The 19,059-nt window shown below is 50.9% G+C and overlaps 1 protein-coding gene across 3 annotated transcripts in view; it reads right to left on the bottom strand.

Annotated features, from left to right (window-relative positions):
* The window catches only part of BCKDK (branched chain keto acid dehydrogenase kinase), a 172,098-nt gene that overhangs the window by 32,792 nt on the left and 120,247 nt on the right, over positions 1–19,059 (bottom strand). For all 3 annotated transcript variants that reach the window (XM_085618714.1, XM_085618715.1, XM_085618716.1), the window contains exons 11-13: positions 1,910–2,038; positions 1,341–1,430; positions 820–981 (exon numbers count right to left, since the gene is read on the bottom strand). In XM_085618714.1, coding sequence (XP_085474840.1) covers positions 820–981; positions 1,341–1,430; positions 1,910–2,038 — 381 coding nt within the window. The remainder of the gene's footprint in view (positions 1–819; positions 982–1,340; positions 1,431–1,909; positions 2,039–19,059) is intronic.

The raw sequence follows: 19,059 nt of genomic DNA, 5'->3' as shown, positions 1-19,059 counted from the left end.
AATCAAAACTAAAGACGTCGCACCACACATCAAAATCTAGCATCAACATTATTATATACACGGAACGTATAATTAAAACTTACGTTTGTAAAAGGGAAACTCCTATATCACTCGTAGCACAGGCCATCAAACATTAATTTTATACAAGAAAACAAACATATGAAGCCTTGCAGAAGGAGTTAAGGAACGGTTGTTCCCACAATGTTCAAAAAAATATTGTAAACGGACCCCACATAAACTACTTTAAACCAGATAAATCCACACTTCTGGTGGGTTTTTTAATCTATCAACATTCAGAATGAACAAAAAAAAAGGATGAAGGATGTAGACTTCATAATGCAATAAGGATCTTTATTACCTTTGGAGAATTAAACTTGCAGGAGAAAACCCTGTACATTGTGCCATGAATGTGAAAATGTGTTTAAAAAGCAGCAACGGTACAAATGATCACAACACTCCGCTGGCAGCTCCATCTTCAACCTGTAGGCTTGTGGAACAAGACAAGCTGTTATGACAAGGGGGTATTCAAGCTGCAGAGCTCTACCTTTGCATGAAAAGCTTTGCTGTGAAATTAAGCTCACTGTTCTCACCCTTGCTTTGCAGCTAGGTTTGTGCTATACAAAGCCCATACTTATTCAGATGTTTATAATTTGGAAAAATGGGTAAATACATTTTTGAACCAAGTTCTTGCAAACCTACTCCAGCTTTATATCACATATATAACATCACATCTTCTATTAGAAGGCCTCTATCCAGGTTGTAAAAAGAAGACCTAACTGTATTATTAAATATGTTTTAAAGGCATTACGCCACCCTTACCCGTGCATGGGTCCAGACTGGCCACTGTTGACCATGTCTACCATATTCCCAAACATGGTGTTCATGCGGGGATCCTGGGTGCTCGACTCGGCTGTAGTAAAGTGATAATCCATCACTCGCTCAAGGTGAGCATGGGGAATCCCACCACCTCGATCTGATATTCTGTTGGCAGAAAACACAGTATAACAATGGATAGAGAAGTGCTGGGGATGACATGGGGACAAGAATTTAAGAAATTCAGGTGTAGGAGGATAGACAAACTTTTTAATCTTAAGACCAGCACTTTAACTGGGAGTTGGGAGCACCAGTCAGAGTCAGGAGTGTTTGGGGATAGAAGGAAGAAGCTTCTCCATATAAGGCAGGAATCTTCTGTATCATCAGGGGTCAAACTTTAGAAACGTTTTTATACTCAAGTATATTATCCAGGTAGACATTGCAATAAAGATGGGGAAACCGACGCTCCACTTGCAATGTTGGAAATGCATAGGAGCAGTGAAGTCTATAGAACTGGTCCTCATTACCTTATGATCAGGTCAATATCGTTGTTGGCAATCGTAATGGCTATGTCAGGAACATTGTATGGGGTGTCCAGGTGGCTCTCCATTGTAGCCCTAAAAGATCAAAATTGAAGCAGGTGCTTACAATGGTACAGAAAATAGGATACAGTTGTCAAATTATCTAATAATTGCTTCAAATTCCTTAGGGCAAACAGCAGAAATGACCCCTTAATTGGCCCTTCATTCTTGAGGCAGCCTCGGAGGCAGCTCATTGTGAGCTTAAAACACAATTTCCTAGTGTTGTTCAGAAAACCAAGGTAGGAAATGGCTTTTCACAGAGGGCTGGCAGGGCATGAATCAATTAATCTCATGACCCTGTAGATAACCACTATGAGGATGCATCTAATAAAGTACCAACCCAATAGATTTCTTTACAGTGACCATTGCCATCAGGCAAAGCTTGAGTATTTACACTGAGCCAGTTAGAGAGTATATCCGAAAGAGCAACTGAGTCAATGCAGATACATACACCAAAGATGTCTGAAGAATTAATCATCCCACAGTCTGAAGTTTTAAACTACACAGCCACTCACCTCATGGCGTTCTTCAGGAGCTCAGGAAGAATGTAATCCAGTGGCATTGGAATAAAAGGAAAGCGGGCAGCTACATGACCATTTATGCGGACCCGTGGGGCGTTGCCATACTTGTGTTCACACAGGCGCCTTCCAAAAGAAGATCAGAAAATAGGTTAACAGGTAATCACTAGTTTACTCACAAATAGCTACAACTGTGAACATTCCACATTCCTATTCAATATCAAATGGATTCTTTACTACAAAACTAAAACTAACAAAACATGATGCAAGTTTTTAGTGGTGATGAGACACCAAACTATCCAACACCAAATCCCACACAACGTTGAGTAGGCCAGCCCATACTGAACTTGCTAAAGCACCAACCGGTTTACGTAACACACAATATGACCAACAGGTTGGTCTGACTCTTAAAACCAAGATAAAGCTCTGTGAAGAGGGATTTTGGGCAGGATAGATGGAACAACCGACAATCAGTAAAGGGAGGCAAGGTGATGGGTGAAGCACTTAAGGCTGAAAGCAGCAACGCGAGACACAGACATCTGTGGTGCGGATGCTACCGCAATGGCAACTTTCAAAGATCGTTTTAGGCCATGAAGGTATTGAGACAAAAACATGGCCACAGACGTTTTCCTTAATATGTAGTTAAGTATGTCTTCTGAGCATCTCAAACAGAAATAAAATACAAAGATATCAAGCCATTCACTTCCAAATGAGCATTTGAGTGGGTGGTAAGCGGAATTTGATAGAGAGGGTGGCTTAGTCAATGGAGTGATCCATGAGATTGGGACAGATATTCACGGATCACATTTTCAAGCGCTAGTTCCCCTTAAGATGCCATGCAAATGGAGCCTGTACACATCTTTACAATTCTAAGGGGCTAGACGAGCAGGTTTGCATTTCTTCTGCAACAAAATTCCAAGCACAGTGTATAATACCCTTCCTGCGTCTGTGTCATATGTTCCAATAACCTAGCTGGTCCGACTACTGAGCAGATGCCTGGAGTTTAATTCGAGATGGAGGGAGTCAATAATGTGAAGTAACCATTAGGCCAGAAGTACAGAATTATAAGAGTATATTTTAGCTACTGTATGTTCGTTCTTTTATGGTCACATTTTGCTTTTATTAAAGCCAATAGGTCTCATCTATGCAAGAGCTATTGGCTTTGCCTGTAGGTTTTAGTCGTGTTGTACACCAGCTTGGCAGCGGTAGAGCAAGGCTAAAAGTTAGTGGCGTAAAGAAGAGTGTTGTGGAGCGTAGTGTAGTAGAGTGTCGTTTAGTACAGTGGGGTGTTGTTATAAAGTGGCCTATAGAGTGGAGTGTCATGCAGTTGCACAGAGAGGAGTGGCATAGTGTTGTGGAGGGAGTAGAGAGTCAGAGTGGAGTAGACTGTCAGAATACAGTATTGGTTGGGGAGTGGCGTAGAGTAGAGTGGTGTGGAGTGGAGTAGCTTGTTGTGTAGTGGCAGAGAAATGAGCAGTGTAGTTGAGTGAAATTGCATAGAGTGTCGTGGAGTGGTGTGGCGTAGAATGGAGTACTGGAGTGGAGTAGTGGAGTGTGTCGTAGGATAGTGATGTAAAGTGGCATGGAGTGGTGTAGAGGGAGTTGCTCGGAGCGTCAACGAGTGGAGTAGTGTCACACAGTGACTTAGAGTGGAGTTGAACGTTGTATATTGGAGTGTAATAGAGTGGAGTAGAGGGGCATGGAGTAGAGTTTAATGGAGTAGAGCAACAGGGTGGAGTGTTGTAGAATGGAGTAGAGTGACCTAGAGTTAAGTGGCATGAAATAATTTTAAGATGGCTGCCACTCTGTGCTTTACAAAAATGGAACTTTTGGTGACCTGTAAATCCCAAGTATTTGCACTAGAGAGGTGAATGCCAAGATAATCAAAATCTAGCACTTTTTCCAACTACTTCCTTTCCTGCAATAGTGACCCTCTGAAACCTATGCGAGGGTGGAAAGGTTTAACTGTTGTCTTGTTCGCATTAATTACCAGGCGTGATCAAAGCAGAATACGCTGAACTTATACAAAAGGAACATTAGGCCTTTGGGAGTTTTTGATACTAAAAGTATTGTCTGTGAATAATAAAGTGGGTATTTTAGTTCCCCCTAGAACCTTGGAGTAATTTTCACAGCCCAACAGATAATCAATGCAGCTATTTATAAACAGCAGGAATAGCATGGGGCAAAGACGCATCCTTGCTTGGCTCCTTTTGCAACCTTAAAAGGATCAGTATTTTCCCCATTTATACCCCATCTAACTAGTGACATACAGTACAGAGGTGCAGAGTAGAATAGAGTGACCTAGAGTGCAGTGACGTAGAGCGTAATGGTGCAAAGTAGCGTAGTCTGCAATGATGTAGTGTGCAGCAGAGTATAGTGGCACAGAGTGCAATGATGTAGGGTAGCTGATGTTGAATGCAGTGACGTAGAGTGCATAGGTTTTGAGTAAAGTGCTGTAGAGTACATTGGGTAGAGTACAATGGTTCAGAGTAGAGCGGTGTAGAGTAGTGCAGCGTAGAGTGAAAGAGTACAGTGGTGTAGAGTGGCGTAGAGAACAGTGGTGTAGAGTGGTGCAGCGTAAAGTGGCATAGAGTGCAGTGGAGTAGTGTTTTAGGGCATAGTGAAGTGGCATAGAGTAGAGTGGTGCAGGGTAAAGCGGAGTGGCATAGAGTAGTGGCGTAGTATGCATTGGTAGAGCAGAGTGATGCAGAGTCTAGTGAAGTGACATGGACTGGAGTGGGGTGGTGCAGTGGTATATATTAAAGTAGAGTGCAAAGGCATAGAATGGTACAGAGGTGTACAGTAAAGTAGCAGTGGTGCACAGTAGATTAGAGTTACGTAGAGTGTAGTGGCGAAGAATGGTGCAGTGACAGAGTTCAGTGTGGCAGAGTGCAGTTTTGCAGAATAGAGTGCATAGACGTAGAGTGACTTAGAGTTCAGTGACACAGAATGAAGTGGCATGGAGGACAGTGGTGCAGAGTAGAACAGTGTGTCAGAGTTCAGTAACAGAGTGCAGTGGTATAGAGCGCCATGGCATTGTGCCATGGTGTCTGAGTACAACAGCGTAGTCTTGCAAAGTAGCATATAGCGGTGTACAGCGCAGTGGTGTAGAGTGCATTGGTTTTGAGTAAAGTTTTGTACAGTGCATTGGAGTAGAGTGCAGTGGCAGAGTGGAATACAGTGGCACAAAATGCAGTGGTGTAGAGTACAGTGGTACAGAGTACAATAGAGTGGCGTAGAGTTCAGTGGCTTTGAGTGCCGTGGCATAGAGTGCCGTGGCATAGAGTGCCGTGGCATAGAGTGCCGTGGCATAGAGTGCCGTGGCATAGAGTGCCGTGGCATAGAGTGCCGTGGCATTCCATGGCATAGAGAACCATGGCATAGAGAACCATGGCATAGAGAACCATGGCATAGAGAACCATGGCATAGAGAACCATGGCATAGAGAACCATGGCATAGAGAACCATGGCATAGAGAGCAATAGCATAGAGCATGTGGCTGAGTAGTGTATAATGGTGTACAGAGTAGTGGCATAGAGTGTATTGATTCTGAGTATGGTAGAATGCAGTGGTGTAGAGTGCAGTGGAGTAGAGTAGATTGTTTCAGAGTAGAGTGAAGCAGCATAGAGTGCAGAGGCGTAGATTAGAGTGCAGTATGATAGGGTGTAGTGATGAAGAGTGGATTGGCACAGAGTGGATTGGCATAAAGTAAAGTGGCGTAGAGTGCAGTGCTGCAGAGTAGAATACAGGTGACGCAGAGTGCAGTGGTGTAGAGTACAATGGTGTAGAGTGCAGTGGCCTAAAATGTTGCAGGATAGAGTATAGTGTCGTAGAGTACAGAGGTGCATAGTAGATTGGCCTAGGGGGTAGTGGCCTACAGGGCATTATTTTTTAGTAAAGTGGTTTACAGTGTACTGGCCTAGAGTGCAGTGGTGTGAGTAGAGTGGCATAGAGTGGAGTAGTGCAGCGTAGATTTCAGTAGAGTGGATTGGCGCAGAGTAGATTGTTTCAGAGTAGAGTGAAGTGGCGCAGAGTGAAGTGGTGTACAGTAGAATGGTGCAAGGAAGAGTGGAGTGGTGCAGGGTAGAATGCAGTGGCATAGAGTGCAGCGGTGCAGAAGAGATTCAAGTGGCGTAGTGTGTATGGCATAGAGTGCACTGGCATAAAGTGGAGTAGAGTCCACTGAGGTAGAGCACAGTGGCATAGAGCGTTGTGTCATAGAGTGCTGTGGAATGGGGTAGAGTGCATTGGCATAGAGTGATGCAGAGTAGAGAAGCGTAGACTGAGGTGGCATAGAGTGTAATGTTGTAGAGTGCAGTGATGGACAAGTTACTTACCTTTGGTGACGCCTTATCTGATAGAGACATGATCTACCTGCAGATTCCTTACCTTTGAACTTCCAGGCGTCAGGCTGGATCCGAAAGATTTTTCTCAGCAGTACCCCTGCGCATTGGTAGTTGGTGTCGGTCGACTCCGCGTGACATCATCAACGTCCTGTTTGTCGTCATTGTGATGTTCGCCTGGTCAATTGAACCGGCGCACTGATGTAAGTACTTTTCACGACTTTGCACTCCAGAAGCATGGAGCCATGAAGTGACTGACCATGGTGTGTTAAAGATAGCTAGGGCCCTGAAGAAGAACAGCCCTGACACTAACAACAATTCAGCAGTGGGGTGGGGGAGGATGAATGGGTAGGTAAGGAATCTGCGGCTACATCATGTCTCTACCAGATAAGGCGTTACCAAAGGTAAGTAACTTGTCCATCTGAAAGAGACATCTAACTGCAGATTCCTTACTTTTGAACAGATACCCAAGCAATACCTCCCCTGGAGGTGGAACTGCAGAAACTGATCTGGCAGCCGAAGAAGAGCTCAGGGTGCCAAAAATAGCCCTTCAGAGGGCCAAGTAAAGGATAAATAGGAGAATATCTGACAGAGGCACATAAGGGATCAATAGACTGTTCTGTACAATATCTACAAAATCTGTTCCATCAGCAGTTCCGATACCAATTTCGTGGAGGGATGCCTGGCTGCCAGAATAACTTTGCAGACTTCGGGAGGAAGGTCAAAAGCGGTCAGCTGTTGCCGCTCAATCTCCACGCAAGGAGGCAGAGAGTGGATAGGTTTGAGTAGAGGACCCTCCCTTGCTGCTGTGACAAAAGATCCTCCTTAAGGGGCAGCCTGATCGGAGGATCGATGCTCACTGCCAGAAGCACGGGATACCAGACCCTCCATGCGCAGTCTGGAGCCACAAGACCGACTTGTTTTTTTTGTTAAATATTTTTATTGGCATTTAAACACTCGGAAAGCAGTACAATCAACGACTATCCCCCACCTGGGCATGTCAATATACAATTCCCATCGCATAAATTTCCCAGTTGTGAGTCCACAGTACATGGGGTAAATCGTTGCCCCCCCCAGCTACCCTGCAGGAGAACCCTTAGAGGCCCGCCACCCGGCGTACCCCCGTAGGCATATCATATACTCGCAGGGCGCGGGGTCTCCACTCAGAAGGTACCCCCATGAAATTGGAGCAGCCAAACAAAATTCAAACTTCAAACAACCACCCCCTGGTACGACCCTCCCCCCGACCACCCCCCCTACACCCACCCCCCCCTCCGGCATGACTGCTTGACAGGATACATGGTAATACATTCAAGTCGTGGACTCTACATCTCTGACCGTCCCAATCCAGGACCACCGACCACCCAGTTGTGCTATGTCCCAATCTCAACGCTCTACCCTATGCAGATGCAGGAGAGGCCGGGACCTGCCCGACCTCTGCCTCAGAGGCCTCATCCTCAACAGGGTCAGCAACTTTCAGTAGTTCCACCAGCGCACCCGAAGCTCGGGCCGACTCCATCGCCCTGTCACTATGCGCCCGGGCAGCCGACTGCGTTCGATGGACCGCCTCACAGTCTGCCCACCTAGTAAATTCCGCCCTCCACTTCTGCAATCGTGGTCCCCGTTGCAACTTGCAGTTAGCCGTTATTTCCCGCTTGGCTAGTACCAGCCCCAGGTCAATAAATTTACTAGTCAGTTTATTCCTGGAGGTGTGGGGGAACCAATGTAATAAGCTCGGGCTGATACCAAAGTCAATCTCCCTGTCCGTGATAGTGCATAGCAATGTCCACACCCCCCTCCAGTAGTCCCTAACCTGGGGGCAACCCCACAGCATGTGGCAGAGGTCGGCACCCTCCGCCCGACAGCGAGGGCAGAGCGCCGTGAGAGTATGGAAATAACTCTGAATCTTGGCTGGGGTAAGATAAGCCCGGTGCAAAATAAAGAATTGAATCTGCTGAAAGCGAGCATTCCTAGAACATTTCCAAGGGCGCTCTAGCAATTCGGCCCACACACTATCAGGAATTTCCCTGTCAATATCCTCCTCCCAGCGCTGCTTTAACCCGTCAAGAGGGGTCAGTCGTTCCGTCGTCATCCGCCGATATAAACACGTGACCACCCTGAGTGTGCCCGTCGCCAATACCACATACTGGCAAGATATGGAGGTCTGTGGCTCCGATAACCCGCTCCGCCACCGACGCTGAATGGCCGACACCAGAGCCGAGTGAAGCAAGTAATCCCCGCACGGCAGCTCATAACGCTCACGTACAGAGTCGTAGGGCAGAAGCACACCATCCTCGTATAAGTCCCCTATCGTTGTCAACCCCGCGTCGCACCATCCCGACAACGCCGCCCAGTTGCCCCCATGCGGAAGCTGCTGGCACATCAAGAGCGGTATCTCGGGCGCATAGGGACGAGCGACCCGCGCTCTCTGCTGACTCCGAGACCAACACTGCCGAAAAGTCTGCAGTTCAGCAGGCAAATCCCCCACGCGGAGCGGCTGCTGCAGGATTATCTTTGCCAGGATAGGGGCCGGTATCCGCCCCCCCGCACCCTCACCGATTCCCCGGAACTCTCGGGCCACAGCCTGGGTCAGCCACTGCAGTTGAGCAGCCAAATAATAAGTCTCCAGGTCGGGTGCCGCCAGACCGCCCTCCCCCCGTGGTCTCAGCAGCTTGTGCAAAGCTACTCGACGCCGGCCAGAATTCCATAAGAACCCCGTGATCATCTGCTGGAGCCGTTTAAATGTCAACGCCGGGACCCAGACTGGCAGCGTCCTGAAGTAATATAGCAGCCGAGGGAGTGCCACCATCTTAAGTAGAGCCACTCGTCCCATCAGGGAGAGTGGCAGCGTCTGCCAGAAGTCCATAGTACCCCGGAGACCACGCATCGCCCTGCCGATGTTACCCTCCACTAGGTCCGCGCGGTCATGGTAAATGCGGGTCCCCAAATATGTGATGCAACTATATTCCCAGCTGACCCCCTCCGTAGAGCTGGGGCCTCCCGTCGTCCGGGAGGCGGGGAAGAGGTACGACTTAGCCCAATTTACCTTCAGGCCTGCCAAGTCCTCCAGACAACCCAGCAATCTCTTGGCTCCCTCCAGATCACCCCGGGTATTGCTTAAAAACAGGAGGAGGTCATCCGCGTATAACGCGATATAGTGGGTATCATCGGCCACCTGAAGGCCCTCAAACCAACTGCCCTTTCGGGCTTGAGCCGCCAACGGCTCTATGGCTAGAGCAAACAGCAGTAGCGACAAGGGACATCCTTGGCGCGTTCCCCTGCCCACTGCGCACGGGGGGGACACCAGTCCCCCCGTTCTAGTATGGGCCGTGGATCCCCTGTAAAACAGCTCCGTCCAAGACACAAAGCGATCCCCCAGACCAAAGGCACGTAGGACCCGGAACAAATACGGCCATTCCAAGCTGTCGAAGGCTTTTACCATGTCGACCGAGAAAATGGTAGCAGTGTGGGAGCTATTCGACACAGCCTCTAGTACCCGAAGGAGACGCCGGACATTACCGGCCGTATCGCGCTTGGGGATGAACCCTGCTTGATCTCTGTGCACCAGCCGAGCCATGTAGGGCAGGAGTCTGGAGGCCAATATCCGACTCAAGATCTTGTAATCGGCTGTGAGAATTGACAGCGGGCGGTATGCGGCCACCTCAGAGGGGGACTTCCCCGGCTTCAGCAAAGGCACAACCAGCGCTTCCCGCATCGTAGCAGGGAGCCTGCCCGCAGCCCGTGACTGATTGTAGAGGGATACCAGCTTAGGCGCCAAGACGTCAGCATTAGCCGCGTAAAATTCAATAGGGAGCCCATCCATCCCGGGGGATTTCTTCCGTGCCATATGCTTGATCGCCCCTCGGACCTCTCCAAGCGTGACCTCCCGGCCCAAGACGTCCGCCTCCCCTTTGTTGAGAGCTGGTAAATCGCCATCAACCAGAAAATGCTCCAGCCGGTCGTCATCTAATTCTACTCTGCTGGTATACAGCGCCTCGTAGTAGCCAGCGAATATGGAGTTTATACCTTGCTGGGTATGACACAATTCCCCTGCTGGGTCCATCAGCGCCAATGTAGGGCTCGATTGCTTCAAGGGATTCGCAAGCCACGCCAACAACGCACCAGACTTATCCCGCTCCGCATGAGCTCTAGTCAGGTAGCGCTTATGGTCGTAAGATCGTAGTCTCTCCACCCCCACCGCCACCGCTTCGCAGGCCTCCAATAAGTCCCCCTGCCTCTCCGGATGTTCCGGGCGGTCGCGCTCTAGGACGCGGAGGCGCTGATCAGCAGCGTCAATGTCCTTAAGGAGGTCCCTCCGCACCCCTATCTTCTGCGCAATACAGAGCCCCCTCGCTACCACCTTGAAGGCGTCCCATTCCACTGCCAGTGTGGAGGCGGTGCCCTCATTCTCTCGGAAGTACTTAAACACCCCCTCACCGATCGCATCGCGGTAAACCAGATCGTCCAACAGCTCCTGGTTGAGCCGCCACGCAGAAACGGGCGGGCACCGTGGGGTCCAGCACAGCCGCAACAACAGGGGATTATGATCTGACAGGGTTCTGGACAAATATTCGCTGTTCTGGACTGCCACGTGTATATCAGGGGAACAAAGCACTGCATCCAACTGCACATGCAAGTCATGAATCATGGAGAAAAAGGAGTAATCCCTCTCATCCGGGTGATGCTCCCTCCAAGTATCTACCAACCCCCAATTGGTCTGCCATGCACCGCGGGCCCTGGCCGCCCCAACAGACGGCGCTATCAAAAGCGACGGGTGGGACCTGTCAAGCGCTATATCTGTCACCGAGTTAAAATCACCCCCAATCATGAGTGGACCAGTCAAGAATGAGGAAAGCTTACAGGACAGTGAATCAAAGAAGGCCTGTTGCCCAGTGTTTGGGGCGTAAACACTACCCAGGGTAAGGTCCCGCCCATCCAGCCTGCCCTGCACGAGTACATACCGCCCCTCTGGGTCCACGACCTGTCGCGCCATCTGGAAGGGGACACCAGCCCTGATCCACACCAGCACCCCCCGTGCAAATGCCGAGAAGGAGGTATGGTACACTTGTCCCCTCCATCTGCGGCGGAGCGCCAATCCCTCGCCACCCGCAATATGAGTCTCCTGGAGGAACGCCACCTGCACCCCCCGTCTGATCAGGTAGGCATGAATCTTATGCCGTCTGCTCATGGTATGTAAGCCCCGTACATTCCACGTTATGCACTTCAGGTCATTCAGTGTACCCATGGTCTGTTATACATCCAGTGTCTCAAGGTCAGCTCACTGCAGTCATGCCGGAAACCCCAAAAAACATCCCACAACTCCCCAACCCCCCTCCCAAGGACAGTTACCTCCAAACTAGTACCCATCCAAACATCCTGTAACTGATTGCGCATCCCTCCGACTACTCCAGAGGCAAGGGCGAGCGAAGTTGGCCCAGGGTGGTACCCCGATCAGCCAGCCCACAGCACCCGCCTAGAGAAGAAGAACCCCCCTCCCAAAAGCCTCCCAGCTCGCACGTGAGCCAGTGCGCTGCAGCAAGGGACCCAACCTATTCCAAACCTGATCCGGCCCTAAGTCAGACTATATCATCCACACTCTGCGGCGTGACCACCGGAAGTCTTGTGCTGCTGGTCGAAGAGTCATCCGTTCCACTCTCTGCTGATTCCTCCGCAGAAGTCTCCTCCGCAGCCCGTACCAGCGGACCAGGCGAGCCAGAGACCGACTCAACCGCCCGCAAGGCCGCCGCCCTTTCCCGTTCCGCTTGCGCCATCGAGGGTCCCTGTTGGGCACTCCGTCGTCGTCGCCTCAGGCCAGACCCTCCAGAGCGGCCTCCTCGGGGCGCCGTCCCTCCGCCGCGGGCCGCAGCTGACAGTCCCCCTGTGTGCTTTTCCATCCACTCCCAGGCCTCCGCAGGCGAGTCAAAAAAATGGGATGCGCCCTCAAGGACCACGCGGAGTCGCGCCGGGAACAAGAGGGAGTATTGTAGGTTTGCCGCCCTCATAGCTTTCTTGACCTCCAAGTAAGATGCCCTCCGCCGCTGGACCTCCAGTGTATAGTCAGGGAACAGCGTCACGTTGCTATTCCCCACCACAAAAGGTCCCGCTGTTCTAGCCCTCTGCAGCAGCAGGTCCCGGTCGCAGTAGTGGAGTAGACGGGCAATCACTGGCCTCGACGGTCTCCCCGGCGCCGGGGGACGAGCCGGGACCCTATGGGCCCGCTCCAGGGTGTAAAAGCCAGACAACCCCTCCAGGGCCACCACCGTTTTAAGCCATGACTCGAGGTACCCCACCATGTCGTTCTCCTCCACGCCTTCCGGCAGCCCCACCACCCGGACGTTGTTTCTTCGATTTCATCCTTCCGCGTCCTCCGCCCGGCGTTCCAGGGTGGTCACCCTTGTCGTGAGCTCATGCAGCTGCTGGGCCACCTCCGCCTTAGCCGGCACCAACTCCGCCAAATGCGTTTCAGTGTCTTTGACCCGTCCCGCCAGTTTCTTGTGCTCATCGCGCAGCAGGCCGAGCCCGACCGACACCGTCGCAATGTCTTGGTGGAGGGTGGTCTTCAGGTCTGATATAGCTGCTAGGATTTCCTGCAGCTGCCGCTGCACAGGGTCCCCGGCCGCCTCCTGCGGCAAGCCAGAGGGCGCCCCCGCCGGCCCACAGCCCGAGACCACCCTGGCCCTGGGCTTACCCATGTCTCCGGGCCCAAGCGAGGCACTCCAATCCGCGGGCAGGGGCAAGTGTTCGAGGACTCTCGGGTAGTGCCAGCCAGGAGGGCGAACGGCAACAGGTCACAGGCAGCCCCAGAGGACCAACAGTTCCAGCCGAGTCCCCCCAGCGATTTCTGGGCCGCCGCGCTCACCCTCTGACCGCAGTCTGCACCAGGACTCTCAGCGGGGCTCCCAGCAGCAACTCTCCCCCGTCGGGATCCTCGGGGCCAGCCCCCCAGCGCATAGGCAAGGCGCGCCCCCTCCCTGCTCAGCAAAGCCGGGCCCAGTCAGGTCAGGTCCCTCGCCTCTGTCCGCAGTAGTGATGGCCGGGCAAGGCCGCGGGGAGCTGCAGCGCCTCAGCAGTCCCGGGCCGCCCCTTCTGCAGGCCCGCCAGGCAAGTCAAGTCCAGGGTCCCCAAACAGACAGCCCCTCACAGGCAGACCGCCTCTGAGCTCGCACCACGCTCGGGCAGCTACAGCAGCCGCCTTCCCCAGCAATCAGGTTGCAACGTCTCTCGTGGCCGCGGCGCTCCTCTCGGGCCAGCCGCAACCCCAGCAGCCTCCGTCCTTCTCCGCACCCGCCAGCCACAGAGGCCGCCAGTGGCCCCAGACAGGGTGTCCACTCACCACACAGATGGGCAGTCGGGAGAGTCCTCTCGGGGTGCCCCACCAGGCCGAACACCTCTCACCGCCGGTCGCAGCTCGTTCAGCACGTCCCCGCAGGCCACGGCCCACTCGCCACGTGGGATCCGCGAGCTCGCGCCAGCCCGCACTCCGCCGCACAGCTCCAGGCAGTTAGGGCAGCTCCCCGGTCAAAGCCCGACAGGGGCACAGCTCCGGCGCTCCGCGACTCTCGGCGTGGAAAGTCACAGCGAGGGTGCCTCACGCCGCCAGGATCCCACAGAGGCAGTTGGGAAGGGGTGACATCCGTTTATCAGGAGTTATCAGCGGGTCGATGGGCCGACCTACGGGAGCTTCACCTCGGTGCGGCCATCTTGCTCCAGCGCCACCTAGCGCCCTTCCGCCACAAGACCGACTTGTGCCAGGCCGCTCCTGATTTTCTTGAGCACTCTGGGCAGGAGTGGTATAGGCAGAAAGGCGTACAGGAGGCCTGAGCTCCACTTGTAACGAAAAGCTCCGCCGAGCGAGACGCACCCTGGAAACTCCAAAGCGCAAAACTGCTGCCCGCGCATTCTCTTCGGAGACGAACAGATCAAACCAAGGCTCTCCCCAGAGCTGAAAGGGATCTTGTACCACCTCCGGATGGAGACGCCACTTGTGATCTACAAGGCACCTTCGGCTGAGTTTGTCTGCTCTGGCATTCAGAGAACTGGCCAGATGTTGAACCACCAGGTAATTGCCCTGCATTCCAGCCAAGTCCAGAGATGCAGGGCCTGTTGACAGAGTCCACGACCCCGCACCGCCCTGTTTGTTGCAGTAACACATGGCAGTAGTGTTGTCCGTGAAGACCTGAACCAACCTTCCCTTGATGGACAGTAAAAAGGCTTTCAGTGCCAATCGGATAGCCCAAAGCTCCAATAGGTTGATATGAAGCTGAGTCTTCTGATCTCCACCTCCCCCAAAAGGCCGTCCCATCCCAGAAGAGGCGGATCCGTCACTACTGCGAGATCTAAGTGGGAAAGGGAGAGGGGTCTGCCTCTGACCCAACTGCGGTTCGTCAGACACGACTGCAGGTCTTTCGCAGTGACCTCTGATATCTGAACCACGTCAGTGAGATTTCCTCGATGCTGCACCCATTGAAACTTCAGGCCCCACTGCAGAGCCTGCATGCGCCACCTTGCATGGTCCACCAGCAGGATGCAGGAGGCCATGAGGCCCAACAGGCTCAGAGTCACTCACCGAAATTCAGGATATAGGCTAAAACAACAGTATCATAGCCTGAATATCCTGGACTCTTCATTCAACAGGATAAGCCTGAAACTGCACCATGTCTGAACCGCTCAAATTAAAGGGAATCAGGTGCGACTTTGGAACGTTGATAGTGAACCCCAGCAAATGCAGGAGGTTCACCGTAGTCTGGAGGTGGGAGACGACTGCTTGGGATGAGCCCGCCTTCAACAAACAGTTGTCGCGATAGGGGAAGACTGGAACCCCTGATCTCCGCAGATGGGCTTTGACCACCGCCATCACCTTTGTGAACACCCGAGGGGCACTGGTGAGGCCGAAAGGGAGCACGGCAAACTGAAAGTGCTTGTGGTCCACCGTAAACCACAGGTAGCGCTGATGGGCAGGCAGGACGGGAATTTGAAAATAGGCAAGTCCAGCGCTACCATCCAGTCTCCCGGGCCCAAGTCAGACAGGACCCAAGGCAGGGTGAGCATCCTTTTTGAGGAAGTACGTCCTTCTTTGGGACCAGAAAATAGCGAAGTAACAACCTATTTCTGGCCTGGGAACCCTTTCTGTAGCTCCCTTGGCCAAGAAAGTTTTGACCTCCTCATGGAGTAAGGCAAGGTGATCCTCTGTCAGCCGATGGTACACTGGTGGCATGGATGGAGGGGTAGTCTCGAAGGGGAGGGAGTAGCCCCTCTGGAATATTTGCAACATCCACCTGTCCGAGGTGATATCTTGCCACTAGAGGAGATGATGGTGTATTCTGCCACCAACTGTCCATGAATGATCCTGGGGATTGAAGTAGGAGGGTTTTGTGGTGGAGAAGGGGATCGTGGCTTGGCTCGACTTCTGGCCTCCCGCCCGTCGGGGTGAACCGTGTCCACAGCCCCGCAGAGGTTGCTGAACTTACAGGACCTCTGGCCAGAATAGGGTTGGTGCGGTTGGTAGCCCCTTCTGGAGCCACGAAAGCAGCGAAAAGCAGATACAGGCCGGGATGTTGTGGTGAGGCCCAAGGACTTGGTGGTAGCCCATGAGTCCTTGAAATGCTCAAGTGCAGCATCTGCTTTGTACCCGAAGAGACGAAAGCAGCCAAAGGGCATGTCCATAGGATTAGCCTGGATCTCCCCCAAAAAACCAGACGTCCTCAACCAGGCGTGGCGAGACATCGCCACCGTGATGGTAATCGCTCCGCCCAGTGAGTCTATTGCATCCAAGCCACATCGGATGGTGAACTTCGCTGACCTCACACATCTGAAATAGCTTGGGAGAGTAGAATCCGGTGCTCCTCCGAGACTCTGGGCAGCACCTGAGCAACCATGTCCCATATCGAATGGGAGTAACGGCCCAAAAGGCATATGGGGTTCACCAACCGCAATGCTAGACTGGCGGAAGAGAAAATTTTCTTCCCAAAGCTTTGTATTTTCTTGGATTCCCTGTCTAGGGGTGCCTGAAGGTAAAACGCCACGGATAGTGGAAGCTTGAACCACCAAGCTTTGAGGGGTGGGGTGTTCGGTGAGGAAAACTGGCCCGCCAGGTGCAGGGCGATGGTGACGGGCAATCGTTCTGTTCAAAGGAGCCCCTGTGCTGGGCTTGGACCAGGTGCCCAGAAGAACATCCGTCAAGGCCTCATTCGAAGGCAACAAGTGTTACGAGCTGGAGACGCCAGGCTGCAGGACCTCTGTGCGATAGCTCTTCAACCTGCAATATCCAAATCTATCAATATCTATGGATTGCTATTCTACAAAATGGATGCAATGATTCACAGAGCAGAGAACCGATCACACATTCAGAGAACTCTTAGCTTTGTCAGACCACTTTTAGTTTAGACGACTTCATCCTCTACTAGGTTTACAAATCATCCCACAATGCGGCCTCATTGGTGGTGATGTTTTGTTTTACGAACTTGGCAAACACAGCTGACAAGACAGTAAACTCCTGGAAATCATTGGCACCAAGAACCACAATTTGAAATTCCAGGACTTTAAGTGGAATGGAATGACCTCTGCCTTACTTGACCGGGTGTTAGAACTCAAATAGTCAGGAGGACAGGGCAGCCAAAATCTAGGAGACTGAAATTGACAAAGCTACCATGAGTAGCTGGTTACGAAGTAGCTTGGATAAACAAGAAAGGTTAATGTATGTCTACAAGAATCCATATTTCATGAGCACACCTCATACGTCACAAATAGCCTACCACCTCCGAGATCCAAAAAGAAAGGCTCACACTCTTGCCATTTATACTCACCAGACCTCAAGGAGAAGAAACAGCCTATACACAGGGAAGAAACACCGATTTCTACCACTTAGCAAAACAAACCTAAATATCTCCGTTCTAGTCGGAGTTGAAACAGAAGCTACCAAACTATCGAAACAAACATAGATCAACATTCAAATCGATGATGTAGAAATAGCCACAAAACTTGTAAAGCGTGCATTCAATCCAATACTGATTGCAGTAGTCTACTCTAGGTACAATAAAGTCAAACATTTGTTGATTTATTCCACTGTAAAATGTTAAACATCAGCAAGGAAGCACCCTTCCCACTACACTTTTCCTTACTATCCCAGTCAACAACCCAATGGAGCATTGAATTCTCAATCGCGTCACCGATTGGATTCTCGCCAATGGCTCATTGATCGCTATTTACGATCACAGGACCTCCCCCTTACAGACCAGCCGTAAGTGTCAACTTTAAGCACCATGTACCCTTGGGTTATTAAACATAAAATTCACCTTGGAGATTTCCACTCTAATTAACAGGCTCTTTTGGTTTGTAACCACAAGGAGCCTTTTGGTATTTATCCCAATCTGGACACAGATAAATAGGGTGCCCCCTCTTGAACAATCACCCTTCCACCATTGGATATCAGGGTCCTGACCTTGCTAATTAGCAAGAGTGTGATTATTACTGATTCAGCGCCCGATACAGATACCCAAGCACCTCGAGTCCCCAGGAATCCCCTGTCCGGAAGAGACCCCCGTACACCGAGCTGGGTCGGAACGTCATCCATCATTAAAATGGATAGTCTTTTGAAGTACTAGAAAAGAATCTGGCCATTTATCTGGCAAATTAAACCAGAATCTAAAGACATCCTTTCCTCCAATAACCTTCTTAAAATACAGTCACTTTTCTTGAATACAAATTGGTTATGGTCACTTCAGTGGGTTCATAAACGTCTCAAGTTTTTTTTAATCGAGATTGATGTACTGTATATATACTGGGTGTGTGTGCATGATTTTACAATTAGAGGCTAGATCAGGTGAATCTAAAAGAGCATACGATACATGCACCATGGACCATTGAAGCCGAAGCAATGCATCATGCCCATCGATTCCAAAGCATCTTCTTGAATCAGAATGCGAGGTTTGCCACACAGGAGTCATCTCAATGATCAGGGGACAAACAGAGGTTACAAACCTTGAGTAGACCTGTCCTGGGGTACTTTGCGTGGCAAGTAGGACAGAACCTAAATGGAGTCCTATCCATAAATCAGACATTCTTGGATGTCAAAGTGATTGTACACTGGTGAAACTGAGCCCCGCACAGTCAAAATCGTCGGCTGCGAGATGGAGTCAAAGGAACACGCAATGGTGCAGACCAACGAGTAAGCGAGATTAAAAAGTCAATCAATGAGGAACGGATCTGAGGGCCCGGTGAGAACACCACGTGGCTTTGAACCGGAGCTCACAGAGACTCGCCTGAGGCAGACCGGTGGAGAAAAACAATAAACATTAGAGCAAATGACCATGCGCATTACAAGAGATATGTGGAGTCAATATAACTTGAAACTCCAAAAGACTTCTTCGAACAAAAAATAGTTGTACACGTCCAAACCCAACACTATATGGCAGGAGTATGCACAGCATGTGCATCTACAGCTACACATGCCACAAACACATTTTTATCCACATTTCCAACCAAGAACATTTTAAAGGAAATATAAAATGATCATTTGCAGATACCAGCAACATGAAGAGTCAGCCCTGTAAGAAACTGGCTCTATATATACTACACTAAAATGAGGTATAGTGTGTATAGAGTCCAAGCGTCCCCAGAGGTAGGCAGAGGTTAAAGTTAGATAGAACCTTACTCTCTAATAGTGGTAGCTTCGTCGAGCAGTAAGGCAGTATCAGAGGACAGTGTTAAGCATATGATGTATACACTGAGTCAGCAAATGAATTCACACACTCGAGAACTGAACTCTAGGCCAATTGTGCTAGTATAAAAATATACTGTTGTTTATTTT

Source organism: Triturus cristatus, chromosome 7 (assembly GCF_964204655.1).
Source record: "Triturus cristatus chromosome 7, aTriCri1.1, whole genome shotgun sequence".
Classification (NCBI taxonomy): domain Eukaryota; kingdom Metazoa; phylum Chordata; class Amphibia; order Caudata; family Salamandridae; genus Triturus; species Triturus cristatus.
Note: the sequence above shows the minus strand (reverse complement) of the source record. Positions and strands in the feature narration are given on the sequence as shown.